Source organism: Falco peregrinus, chromosome 2 (assembly GCF_023634155.1).
Source record: "Falco peregrinus isolate bFalPer1 chromosome 2, bFalPer1.pri, whole genome shotgun sequence".
In the NCBI taxonomy this organism is placed as follows: Eukaryota; Metazoa; Chordata; class Aves; order Falconiformes; family Falconidae; genus Falco; species Falco peregrinus.
In genome coordinates, this window is record NC_073722.1 from 81,968,002 (window position 1) to 81,982,145 (window position 14,144).

The following is a 14,144-nucleotide window of genomic DNA, read 5'->3' on the forward strand; positions in this document are numbered from 1 at the left end:
CGCCTCCTCTGCTTCCCAGAGCCACTGGGTCGGCGCCGCCCCGCCGAGAGGCAGCACCGGCCCCACAGCCCCAGCGGCACCCAGCGCAGCGCCCGGCCGGGGGCACCGGCGTGCAGCCGCCCACCCACCTCGGCACCGCAGCCCTCCGCCCACGGGGTCGGCCCGGGCGCCCCCCACCACCGCGCCTGCGCCAGCGCCCCGCCCCGCCGGCGCCCTCCGGCGGGCGGGAACCCGGAAGTGGGCAGCGGCGGCGGCTCCCGGCGGGCAGCGGGGGCTCCGCCGGGCGGGCGCAGGCGGCACCCCGCGGCGGGGCAGCGGCGGCTGGCATGGTGCTGGCGGTAGCGCGCCGCGCCCGCGTTGCACGGAGGGAGCCCGAGCGGAGCCGCGATGGAGATGCTGCTGCCGCCCGTGTGAGTGCGGCTGCGGGGCGGGCGGGGAGGCGGCCGAGCTCCTGGAGCCCGGCCGGGACGGCGGCGCGGAGCGGAGCGCGGTGCAGCGCCGCGGGCTGGGGGCGCGGGGCCGGGCCCCGCCGCGTAACAGCGAGCTGAGCCGGCTCCCCTCGGCACCGGGGGCGGAGCGGCGCTGGCGGGGGCGCAGACCCGGCCGCGGCGGCTGGGGCAGCACTGGCGGGAGAGTCGCGCCGGCGGCGGAGCCGGTGATCGGTGCCGGGCGGCCCGGGGCTAGCGCGGCCGTCTGCAGCGCCGTGCCGCGCCGTGCCGCGCCGCCCGTGCCTTCGGCGGGCGCTGGGTGCCGGCCGGGCCGGGGGACGCGGGCGCCGGGTCCCCGCGGGTGGGCGCAGGGCTGCCGGCACCCCCTCGCCGCCTCCCGCAGCCCGCCCGCTGGCGGGGACAGGCGCTTTTTTCCCTGGTCTTTTTTTTCTTCCATCCTCCCCCTCACTCCTTCTGCTTCCTCCATATGCGGTCCCCAGTTGCTCCCCGCTTGACTCAGCAGTCCCGCTCGGCGCACGCCGGCGGTGCAGGGGACCGGGTGAGCCGTCGCTCCCGGCAGCGCTCGGCAGGACGCGCAGCCCCGCACCCCCGGCACCGCCGGCCGGTCCGGTCCCCGCTGCGGCCCGTGCGCTCCGGGTGAGGCCCTTGAGAGCAACCCAAAGGGAGCCAGTTCAGACGGCTTTGATCCAACTGGTGGAATGGTAAGGGAGACTCCAGGCAGACAAGCCGCTCTCAGAACAGGAGGGGTATGGCTGGTGGTTTTGTAGGCTTCATTAGCTTAAAACAAAGTCATCCTTTGTGACAAACTAATGAAACTTCAGCAAAGGAATTCACGCTTCGTAGGAACTCCTCCATCTGTCCAGGTTGCTTGGCAGCTCTCTACAGGCAACTCTGACCACCTTTTTTCCTTGCTTGTCTGTATGTGATGTGTGCATAGTCCGTATACGTGTGCAGATACGTATGCTTCAGTACCTGACGCTCTGCTTTGGGATTTATAAAGGTGCCATGCAAGAAGTGTTCGTATTTTGGACTTGATAAGGCAGTGGTATAATTAAAAGCTGGGTCTCTTCCTCAGTTATCCTTTGGTGTTCTGAGTGTTTCCTGAAGTCACTGATTTCTGTATGTGACTTTTTGAATGCTGGTCACTACATGTCACATGATTTAGAAGAGTAATGCTCAGTCCAAAGGAGTTTTCTAGATAGGGTGTCTTTTTTTTTTTTTTTTAACCTCTACACAACAGCATGTGTATGTGCTCTGTAACATGTAACGATTTATTTTTTTCTGAGTGATGCAAAATTGTCTGTTACGTGATTCCTTTCAGCAATGAGTTGTATCATTCAAAATTGAGCATGAAACTTTAATTCATAGAAGTTTCGTGGTACAGTGTAGTAAGTTGGTAGTAATTTGAGTTTTGTAGGTGGATTTTACTTTGTTAGCTGGTGTTTTTCAGGGACTTTTTTCTATTCCTTTGTTGCTTGATGCAGTTTCATGCTGTTTTCTCCAAAATTTTGTATCTAGTTTTGGAATCATGGGAAGTAGAGCCAACTGCTTTGCATGTTGTAGTGCACAGATTTGGGGCTCGAGTTGAAAATCTTAAATTATAGTTGAATTTTTCTTTTAAGCTTCTTTAGACTTGCCCAAGTAAAAAGCTTTAGGTATGGTGGAAGTGAGGCTGGAACTACGGGATTCAATGCATACCTTAAATTTGACTATAAACTCAATCTTACTTGCTTTAGGTTTCATTTAGAATCACATCTCTGATGTACCAGCATCAGTTGCACGACCAGGTGACTTCCCTGCCTGCTTACTTCCAGCTTGGAGGTTCTGGAGTAGGTTTACAATACCATAGGTGAAAGCATCACTGACGCTAAGCATTTTCTAAGTACTACGACAATGCAGTTTGCCTTGTAAGAATAATGTTGTGATTGTAAACAATGAAACAAGCCATTGGCTTTGCTTGGCATGAAAACCCACTTGCTGTTGGGACAGTCCTAGAGGTTGAGGAGTGTACATAATCATTTTTCTACAGAAGTTATTGTCTGTAGTGCTTGGGTATTCCTTATGAAAGGAGGTAATTGCAGATAGAGCTAATGATTTTTCACAGTGCTTAAGTTTTTTTCTCTCTTGGTATTTTGGGTGCGTTTTTGAGAGAAGACTAAAGAGGTTGGTTGCTTTGCTTTTCAAAACACTTAGTGCATCTCTAAAACTACCCACTTTTTCTCATATTCACTTACGTCTTGTGCTGCTGCTAGGGAAGGCCTGGGCAATTGAAGTAGTTGCCCTGTGGTCTTCCTGTCAGACATGAACTGGGAGCTGCGTGAACCGGTAAGGAGGCCCTGGCAGAGGGGCAGAGTGTGGCTCTTGTCTCACAGGTGGTGACAGCATTGAGAGATGGGGGTGATGGATGCTGCATCCTGCCATTGGTCTGTATGGACATCAGGCTCAAAGTTCCCAAACCTCTGCTTTTCCCCTCACTTTAGGGCTTATTGTAAATATTCTAAGGCACCATCTTCATGTTTTCCTTAGTGGAGACTATTGTTAGCCCTGAGTGCTCCTGTGAACCTCACTGGGTCACCAACATATTACTTCCTCAGGAATTCTACCTACTCTGCACTGTGGGTAATGGGGAAACCAGAATTGCTTGGAGTAAAGAGTAAGCTGGAGTACAAATCTTTTCCTCCTCACCAAGATGAAGGTGGGGAAAATAAGAGTGACAGAACTGGAGGTTAGACAGAAGTGTTAACTCTCTTCTTTGTTTTCCTTCCTCTTTCCAGATGTACCAAACTTTGCCACCAGAAGCCCTTGGATCTGAAAGATGATAACACTGAAATTCACTGTCCTGTTACAGTAAACCCATGGCACATGAAGAAAGCCTTTAAAGTTATGAATGAATTAAGAAGGTATTACTACACTGTGTACATCTGGAGTCCATAATACATTTTTACTTTCATTTGCATTTGTGCAGTTGTTAGTAGTTGTTTGTTTAAGAACGTGCAATTCCAGAAGTGTAGCTGATGAGAAGGGTTAAATATACAGTGAAGTGATAGCTGAATGATAGTCATATGACGATAGCTGTAATGTAAAGCACGTTTTTGCCCCTTGTAAGTAAATCCAAACTGGGTTTGAGACTTGAAAAATACGTGGAGGTTGTATTTGAAGAGTTAGAGCTACTGATCCTGTCTTCTATGTAGTTGATCCTGGACAGATGTAAAGTGGCTGTTTAGCTGAGTCTAAGGCTCTTCATGTGCCTCCGTTGATTTTTGTGGTAGGCTGGGAACTGGAAAAATGTTAAAAAATTCTAGTCTGGAGACATAGGTCACAGTCTAACAAATGTAGAGCAACTGACAGTACCTTTTCTTAGTTATCTTTTGTTGCCCCCTGGGAGAAACTGATGAACTCCCAAATCAAATATTGGAAGTAACTTTTCTCAGGAAAGTTTTGTAAAACTTCAAGTGGTACTGCCATCAGTTTGAGCAAAACTGGGAGACTGGTGCTGATGCTGTTCTTAGCACCCATATTGATTTATTTTCTACATATGAGTGAGGTGGGATGGTGTTGAAAACTGTGATAGCTGGTAATTAGAGCTCACAACTGAGCTCTGATAATTAGGACTCACAACTATCACTGACAGTAATTCAGCTTTATAACTAACAGCCAGAACTGAGGAATTAAATAAATAAACCACTTCTCTAGCACAGACAATACCAGAGGATGTGAAAATCCTGTACTACTTTGTTATTTCCCATATAAGATTAGAACCTGGAGAGGCTTCACCTGAAAAAAGACAGCAACTGATACCTTATTAAAGTGTGCCTCTGTCTTTGGTCTTTGCTGTTCCATATGGGTAAAACTTTTAGTACTCTGGTAGATACTGTGGTCAGTCAATGTATTTGTCTGGCTGTGACAGTTCATACCATACTGGAAGACTGGAGAAAAATCATATGCTGACTATAAATGACTTTAAATCCAGCTGAAAGACTTCCATAGTCTGAGGATAACGGGATAAGAGCAAAGACTATTTTTCTAGTCTGTTAACAACCCAGTTACCTTTCGCGAGAAGGACTGATACTTGTCGTTTCACCTTACTTAACACCCTTGGCTTTTTCAAGGATCCCAGTAACCAGATTCAGTGTCTTAAGGAGTGTAACAGAGCCTGGCTAGAGCCAGTAGCCATCACTTCCTAACGATGAGCAAGAGTTTAGATGAAGAAACAGCTTCCCAGAATGAATCTTGCAACAATTCCAGAAGCAGAAACCATACCTGCTTTTGTTGTGTTGCGAGTAAAAGATACATGGTCTTCCCGCAGAGTGCATTGTTGAAGGCCGTGGATCATTTTCAGAATATACTTTAGTTTCCATGGTTACTTAGATTTGAATTGGTGTAGAAGAAATTTGAGCAATTTTGTCTTACATGTATAAATAAAGTTGGAACAGGAGCAGAGCCATGCAAACCTTAACTTAGGTAGTTCTTATTTAATAAGGTAGTTGAGGCAGCAATGTCGCTGTTCAAGCTGAGTACAGCTTTTAGAATGGTAAGTGCTAATTAAATAAGAGTATAAACATTAATATTTGTATTTATTTGAAATTATAAACTAAAATATTTTAGAAGTGTTTCAGATTTCATTATTCTAAATGAAGACCTAATATTAATCAAGGAAATGATATTTTAGATTTTATTTACTACATTTTTGAAGTGGTTTCTATTTCAGTTTTTTTCATTAGTATAGCACAAGCAGGTATTTGCCCAGGGGTTTACTCTCCAGAAAGTGGATAGCTAGTGAAGAAATCATCTGCTTAGGCATTTGAAATACATTTGTTTTGGAATGCTTAAGGTCGTGAGTTTATATTACATTTTTGGCTGCTGTCAAGTTGCCTGGTCCTACTAGCTCATAAGAGGTTTTTTCTGTGCCTTCAAATTTTGACAAATTTGAGTAATTTTGTCCTTTGTAGTTTTTGTCATTGCATTACTCACCATCATCTCAACACTGAGTCAGAGAGATCATTAGGATAGCTAATTAGTTCTTGACATATGAAGAAATTACCCTCTGATACCCATCTTTACTCTTCATTATGATTTCCTTTTATCACAATGGAATTTGACCTTACTTATATTTGTTAAAATCCTCATTCATACAAACAAGACTTTACCAAGATCTTCTGAAGGCGTGGGTAATGACCTTTCTTTATAATAACCAATAAGGAGTAGCCTGTGAGCTGGTAAACAGTTATGGTTCTTAAATCGATACTTGTTTGCTCCCCCTTTCTCATTTTCTCATTTCCTTTACTGAGATGATGTACCCCCATGGCTCGGTTCATTCAGTTGCTCTGTACAAGCAAATGAGTACAGTGTTGTGTCAGAATGCAAGCTTTTCTGAAACAAATTGGTGTGCCCTCATGAAATGAAGGTGTAGAGTTGCTGTGGAAGCCACAGGATGCTTGCAGCAGAGTACCTGATTAAATTTATAAGCTTGTTTATTTAGTAGTTTTAGTAGTTGATTTAGCTTGTCAGTTGTGTGGTAGTAACACAGAGCATATTCATTCACTTAACGCAGTTCCAGAGTAGAGATATATCTGAACTACCTCTAAGTTACTATGTCTATATATGCACAATGTGGTTAATTAGCTGGAGTTTTGCATTGATGTAATTCTTGCTTCTGGCTTCATTGTTATCTTTGGTATTTCTGTGTGGCTAAGTATAAAATGTTTTGTTCCTGTAGTCAGGATAAGTGCAGGTGTCTGAAGAAGCTGGGTATCTGATGACCTTTTATGTCCAGGTTTCTGTTTCAATTTTTGTATAATAAATTTAATAGTTGTTTTCAAGCTTCTCTGAATTGTGTGTTTCATCTGGGTATGTCATTACCTTGTGTTATACATCTCTGATAATAATGGTGTTGCAGGCTAAACTTACGGGACTTAGTTGCTGTAGTATTAAAAGCTGAAAGGGGGAAAGTATTTTAATGCCAGGATTACAGTATGGCCCCGAAGGTTAGTTGTGGCCACCAAATTTTTTGGGGTGCGACCTCCACACGGCCACCTTACTTGAGGGTGGGCTCAGATAAACTGGATGATTCCAGAGGCTGAGAGATCATGGGATTTTCTTTGGACTGAGGAGAATAGCTGGGCGGTTTGGCTGGGAGCTCTAGCTGCAGCTGCTTCCCCTGGTCTCTGCAACAACTGTCTGCGGTAGTTGCAAACTAGCAGAAAGCCTGCACTCTAATTGCAATATATATTCAGAAAAAGTAAGATTTTATCTTTTTGGAAGTACTAAGAATAGAGATCGCTGGATTGACGTACAGCTCTAGCCCCATCCCTAAGGAATATGTTCTGTTAGATTGTGCTTTCCCTGCTTCCCTTTGTTGCCCTGGCCGAGTTTTGTGGATTGTACGTGACTTTGCAGGGACCGCGCTGGCATGGGAAGGGGGTGAGAGGCAGCGGTGACTATGGCTCCGTAGGTGCTGGGGGATTGGAGCCTTTTGAGGGTGTGGGGTTTTTTTTTTTGGTGTGTGCGTTCCCCCCATCCCCCATCCCTTTTGATCTGGAAATTTGGATTATGAAGAGTATGTGGTGTGGTGGGTTTATCTGGGACAGGGCTGTCCATAAGCCACACTGGAAGCACCGGTACTGGGAATCACGGTGGTTTGGGTTGGAAGGGACCGTCACTGGTTGTCCGGGCCAGCCCCCTGCCACGGGCAGGGACGGCGGGATTGTTAATGGATGTTACTTTATTGCAACAGAAGGAGGAGGAAATATGTATTACAAGACAAGGACAAGACTGCAAATGGATGTAATGAAGATAAAATGTCAGGCAAGATATGAAGTTAACCATAATAAATTCTAAACTGGTCAGAGCGGAAAAAAATAATTGCTCTTGCGTGCATGGACTGTTTATGAAAAATTCTTGGAAAAGAGTAAATAGAGATGATGGAGTAGTGATTTTGAACAGTGAACTAGGCATGAGCTTCCAATGTAATGTGACACAGGCACCGCAACTGAAGTTTTGATTCTTTGTTATCTGTAAGGTCTTATTTCTTACCTCGGTTTTCTTTTTTAGTGTTTGTGTGTATCATTTTTTTTCTAGGCTAATTATTCAAAGAGGCCCAGACTTCCAGTGAGAAGATTTACACATTGAGCTTGACACAAATTTTGGTTCTTCAATGCAGAAAACTTCTGTGCAAGAAATCACAATCCAGTTGTTTGATTTTTAGAAAGTTCTGTGTACTGAAGCACCATCTGTAATCCCAATGAATAATAACCATGTGGTTGTGTAACACGTTTAAAAACAATTCTTCATCAACATTGTCTGCCTGCGTCTTTTGAGGGCACGGGAAAAGAAATTGTGTGTGATATTATATACTTTTCTGTTGTAGTTCACTGATGTGAAATTGCCTTCTCTGATATTTCTAAATAGTCAAAACTTGCTGTGTGATGTGACGATAGTAGCTGAAGACATGGAAATTGCAGCGCATAGAGTTGTGTTAGCCGCCTGCAGCCCCTACTTCCATGCCATGTTTACAGGTACCAAACGTTTCAATACTTACTATGTTGTAATCCAATCCAACTTGTAAAGCACAAAATTAAATGACTTTTGCTTTTTAGGATCTCATTTTGTTTTTAGGTAAGCCATTAGGAACATTTGGGTTTCTTAATTTTTTTTTTTTTCTTCAGTCTAAGGACATAGTGGCAACTTATTCTTTGTTAGCATGATGAATGCTTTAAAAAAATCTCCTTCATTTAAACAAATTTAAATGCTAGGTCAGCCAGGAATAGTAGAGTTGTTATACCCTTTAAGGCTCTAATAATGTCAGTTGTCCAAAAGAAGGTTAAAATAACTTTCATGTGCATTTTGGAGTAAATTATGTCCTGTAACAACTACTGCTGCTACTTTCTTCAGACCCTAAGTACTTTAGGCTGTTAGTAGATATGAAAGCTTCCTGTGGCTTTGACAGCCTGTAGCTGGAGTACATGTTTCGGTATTTTTAGGTTAATTCTCTGTGACAGATGTGCTCTGCATCATTGCCACAACTTCTCTGTGCAGGCTTGATTCTGCCTCTGCTCGCTCCATGCTGGCCACGTTACTGCTCTGCTGCTAGAATAGGAATGCCGAGGGCTCGCAGAGCTCAGATAGGTTCAGGGTCATAGGAGCCTCCAGCTGCTGAATTCCTGTGCTGTGGGTTTAATTTCATAATGCTTACAAATCCCATGGAAATCATGTGGAATTTGATGTCAAAGTGAAAATGCTACTAAATGCATGTTGAAATTAACTTCTGAAGTTTTTTGGCTCCTTCTCAAATCTTGTACCAGTCTGGTGGTTAATGTTGACTGTCTGAAACTAAAAGAATTCTCTGCCACATATTGCTTCTGACCACCAGCTCAGGTGGAAGTGGAAATGTGACTCTTGGCCTGCCACTATACAAGCAAATTATAGAGTTTTAATAACTTTAATTGTATGCAACTGGAAGATTGATGACATTTGAAATACTGTTGGGTCCTGGGGAAGCAGCTGATTATTCTTGATTTTTATATGCTAATATTTTGACACAACCAAAGCTAGAAGTGAAGTCACTACGAGCAGCAACAATGCTTTAAAGTTGTGTGTAAAATTAAGTATCTGTTCTTCTAGTAGTTCTTCAAGCTTGCATTTGTGGTTGAGACAAACATTCCAGGTGACTGATACGTTCTTTCCTAATTTTTACTGCTGCCCTTAAAGTTAGAATGAAAACAGCTTCTTCTGCAGTTCCTTTCCGTCAGTGTAGTAACAGGGAAACGCAAGCCTCTCACATTAGTTCTGTATGGAAGATTAACTGTAGTTGGCTGTCACATTGGAAATGCTCTTTATTTGGAGTACAGTTTTACATTAAGCTTTTTCTGGTTAAGGCATTTCTGCTTGCCCCTCCTGCCCTTTCTGTGGAGAAGTTTATTACCTGTTAGGAGTGCCAGTGCAGTAGTGGCTGTGGCTGCTCTCCGGATGGAATCACTGAAATCTTGGTTCTTTCCTTGCTTCAGTCCCTTTTAACATTTTTTGCTTGTTTTATGCTTTTGAATGTAGATTGTCTTTGGCCCCCAGTGGTGCAGAGGGTGGGAATGCTCACCTGAGTAAAGGGTGGGAAGTGTTTAACCCATACATCTGTGGCAATGTTTGTGTGGCTGGTGAACCACGCTGGTGGGAGTTTAAATGGAATTCAGCTGTGCCTTCAAGATTTAGCAACAGATTTTAGGCTGCTGTCATAGGCTGGTTCCAGCAAGGCCCAGCTGTGGCGTTGGTGCATGTCAGACATTCCCCACAGAAAAAAATTCCTGATGATCATGGTAACTGTTACCTCCGAAGCCCGCAGTTCACGCTCCGCAGGCAGATCTGTGTTCTCAGCCAGCAATCGCCAAGTTCAAATAAGCAACTTTGATCCCTTAACTGGCTACAACCAAATGGGAAAGTGTCTTCTTCCATCCAGAATAAAACAGGAACCGAAAAGACAGTAAAAAAAAAAAATGCCCTTTTATGCTTTATGCTTACTTCTTGACTAGGAATTAGAAGCTTATATTTTGACAAGTTTGCAGGTTACTTCCATCTTTCTCCGAGTCCTTGGGTGCTGACTGCTGTGCAGGCCGGGATATGGAATGAACTGGGATCAAATGCTCTGCCTGTTTTTTTTTTTATCTGTTTGCAGGTGTAATGGTAGAAGTAGCCCTATTAAATATCCAGAACGAAAAAGTTACTGCCTTTTAAAGTTGCAAAATTTAGTAAGTTAGTAACAATTATCCTGTGGCAGACAGGGGGAAGATTAAACACCTGGGACTGTGTTACTAGGATTAATTTGTCCTTCTGTATGCAGTGGAATTCTTCAGAAATGTATTGTGATCTGAATTAAATACACTTAAATGTTTAGAGGAAAGAAGGGGACGCTTCAGTGGCCATACAGCCTGACTTGGGACAAAGATGACCTGACTTAATTTTCTCTTCTGCAATGGCAGTTATCCTTAGGGAATTACCTGCTGTCTTCGCTTCCATTCTTAGTTTGTAAAATTCTGTGTGGTGGGTCGTTTTTGTTTTTTTTTAAAGCCTCCTTACAGTACTTTGTGAGGAACAATATAAGCTTTCTAGATAGTCTTTTAGTAACTTCAGCTTAGTGTAGTACTCTGCTGTTCTTGCTTGGGAGGTTGGATCAGCTCAGTGCTTTCCTTTCTGGTCACGATACGACTTCCCATTGCTAACAGCTCTGTGGAGATAGGGCGGTGCAGCTTCCCAGTCATGAACAGGGTTCCTCAGAGCCTGAATTCTGGGCTGGGACTGCCTAGCAAGTGAATCTGTGTTTTCCTGCACGTGATCTGTCAAGTCCAGATCACAAGAGGGCTGAGCTAGGATTGTAGTAAGGCTGCATGCCCGTTTAGCATGAAGATAGAAGCAAGTCTTTGTTTTGGTTTTGTTTGCATTTGGTTGTTTATAGATTTATTTTTTTTTTAGTATTTTGGGCTCTGTTGTTAAACAGAGAAGGTGCCTATCCATGGCTCCAGAAGCCTTGACAAAATCTGAAAACAAACCTAATGTGCTTGCAGAATACCAAACTTTGCTCTCCCACACACACAATTTTCCCAAAGGACCACCTCCACAGCAGCTCGCATAATAAATAACTTGCAGCATACATGCTCTGAAGATCAATAGGTTTAATCTGTGTCAAACTACAAGTAGAAATTTGGAATACAGGGCCCTGCAGAGAATACACTGCTATCGTCCTTCAGAGGTGTAGGGGAATGTTTCAGAAGAGCAGGTGAAAAGAGAAATCTCTGAGGGGGGCTGGATTTTGCTGGTTTTGATGTGGTCCTTCATCAATGTTTTCTAGAATGCTAGCAACCTGTGCTGCCATTGAGTAGTATCATGTTCTGTAGAAGTTCTTCTGCGCTTTCACCACTTAAAGACTTGATTTAAAATGCCATTCCCTACCCTCCAGCTCAAAAAAAGGCATGAATATTGGCAACAAATTTCTCAGTGATGATCCCTTTGCCAAAAACACTGGGTAAAATGCATTGTTTGGCACCAACCCTAGAGACCACAGGGTAACAAACAATGAAAATGTCTATGTACTTTACAAGGAAATAGCAGCAATGGTCAGCATCATCTTGTTTGCTTCCCCATCCTGTCTGCTTCTGTTGTACACATTAAATCTGTTACCTCGTCAGTGCCCTTATCTCTAGATGCCTTGAGGAAAGAAACAAAAATACAGCCAATACAGAAAAATAAGAAATTGATGTATCCAGAGGCTGGAATATACTCTTACATAAACTTTGACTTTGGATCTACCAACATAACCGGGATAGTTCATGTTTTGCTTGTCAGTGCAAGTCAAGGCAGAAGGGGTTAAAGGTCTGAGATGAGCAGATGTGTGGTTGGTAGTCATGGAGAAAGTTATAATCATTACTTCAAAATGCATCTTTGGGCAGTTATTTCGGATATTAACACAATGTTGTATTGTGAGATATATTTTAGAAGATGGAAGCTATTCTGCAGGCCTTTCCTACAAAGATCAGTTGTGGCGTATGGCCAATATGTCAGCCTCCACAAAATGAGATCCAAGAAGTTTTCCCTTGCTTACCATTTTATCTTAGCTTGAGTTTTAACTGTTTAGTCACATCTGTAACAGAGGTGAAATTGCCAAGGGAATAATAAGTAGTCAAGCAAAGAATTATGTATGTTAATTTTTCTGCGGGGATATAATTTTTCTTATTTAATTAAAAAGACTCCAGACTGCCTTTGGTGTGCTCCTTCAGTTAAGAAATTAATAAAGGTAGAGTGTTTTAATTGCTTGCTTTGCCAGAAAAATGATTTTATATGCATTTGAAGAGTTATTTATGCCTGATAACAGTATTTTCCTGATATTGTACACCGGAGAAAATGGGTCACCTGCTGTAAAAGTATTAACTCAGATAGCATCCACATGGTGCTAACAACAAAGTATTCCTTTCTCTTGGGAGGGAGGGAGGAAGGAACTTGAATTATTATTGAAGTTGTTTACTGTCACAACTGATCATACACAAAAAGTTCTGTGTGTATTAAACATTTGTGCTGTATTTCTGTCTCATTTACTTGACTAATAAACTGTATTTGTAGGTGAGATGAGTGAAAGCCGGGCAAAGAGAGTTCGAATAAAGGAAGTTGATGGGTGGACTCTAAGGATGCTTATTGATTATATTTACACTGCTGAAATTCAAGTTACAGAAGAAAATGTGCAGGTAAGAGTGAGAATATTTTCTGCTGCAAAAGAGATGTAATATGCAGAGTCATTTGTTTTGTCAGTGTGGTTCAGCTTCGATACGGGAAATCTTGTCTGCAAACTGGAATTTTTTTCAGACCTTGTGCTTACAAAGCAAGTAGTCATGCTGTTTAAATTTTAGGTCAAATTCAAAGGCTATTGAAGTAAATGAAGAGTCAGTTGACTTAAATGGGCTTTGCAACCAAACCTTATGTAATAATGAAATGAATGCTGTCAGTCACCTCTGTACCACCCCCTCTCTGATACTTTAGTACAATTTACATAAACAAAGTAGATTTGATCCTAAACGTGAAAAACATGTTTTCCAATTAAGCTGTCTCTGTGTTTTGTTTTTTTTTTCTGCTGGCCTGTAGAATACAGTACTTTCTCCTGCTCAGTCTCTGTACCTTGCCAGTGGCCAGTTGTGCAGAAATTTTTAGCTACTGCTGTTTTTTGGTTGTTTTTTTTTTTTTTTTAAATCAACCGATATCTAGCATGAAGGTTTTGCCCATCCCACATAGAGCTGATCAGATTTTCTAATCAGCTGTACCTTAAACTGAAACTTCAATTAGAATAAAACAAAGACAAGCTTAGAAACATAGCTTCCTGCCCTTAATGTCTTCTAACCGCAGATCCTGAAGATGGACAGAGTAGATTTTCCTTCCACTGTCTTTTGAGATTTGGTGTAGATGTTTGCTAAGTTTAAAACTAATTACGTAACAGGTGATGGATTTAAGTCTCCTGTTTGTCTTTTTGCTTCTAAGCCCTTGTTTCTGCTCCTGCCCAGTGCCATGTTACTAGCAGTTATTGTGCTGCTTTTGCAGGGGGCAAAGCCATGTTGCTGTATTTGGCATTGAAAATTTCTGTTGCAATTGTATGATTTGAAAGTATTTGCTTTTATTGGGCATTAGGCTGAAATTGCTAGCTTTTCATCGGCTGCTGAATCAGATGAGGTCACTGCTAGTTTCAGCTACACTTGATTGAAGGCCTAGAAATGAGAATGTTAGCAACTTGAAATAAAATACCTTACCTCTAAACCTTCCATATCTTAGGTCGTACCATAAGTCTTTTAATTCTACAATATTAATTTCTTGTCATCTACTTAAGTAGTTGTTTACTTCTGGTCTGATGATGGGTGTACATAGTGAAAAAACTGTCTGAAATTATGTTGTATCTTGCCAATCTGGTGGTTGCACAAATTTTTTGGATCATTGTGGAAGACACTGGGCAAAATCCAGAGGTGTCAGAGATTCCCTAACAAACCCCTTCTTGCTTCATCATGCTGGCTCTTCATCCTTAAAGCAGAATATTCTGTCTTGCTGACACATCTCAATGACCCCAGTCTTGTAGTTTGGATCCGTAGTATCAGACTGGACGCAGTGGGCAGCCTGCTGTGCTGTGGCCACAGGGGTGCCCGGGCGGGTGCGTTGTAGCCTGTTGCTGGCACTGCCGACTCA

At 43.1% G+C, this 14,144-nt stretch overlaps 1 protein-coding gene across 5 annotated transcripts in view; it reads left to right on the forward strand.

Moving 5' to 3' along the window:
* Positions 1-227: 227 nt before the first annotated feature.
* Positions 228-14,144, forward strand: part of KLHL2 (kelch like family member 2) — a 61,584-nt gene continuing 47,667 nt past the window's right edge. For 2 of the 5 annotated variants that reach the window (XM_055795699.1, XM_055795700.1), the window contains exons 1-4: positions 246-410; positions 3,224-3,349; positions 7,857-7,963; positions 12,546-12,667. In XM_055795699.1, coding sequence (XP_055651674.1) covers positions 388-410; positions 3,224-3,349; positions 7,857-7,963; positions 12,546-12,667 — 378 coding nt within the window. In that variant the 5' untranslated portion in view covers positions 246-387. Of the gene's footprint in view, positions 411-918; positions 1,151-3,223; positions 3,350-7,856; positions 7,964-12,545; positions 12,668-14,144 lie in introns of those variants that run through there. The other 3 variants (XM_055795697.1, XM_005230499.4, XM_055795701.1) reach the window with 3 other exon arrangements.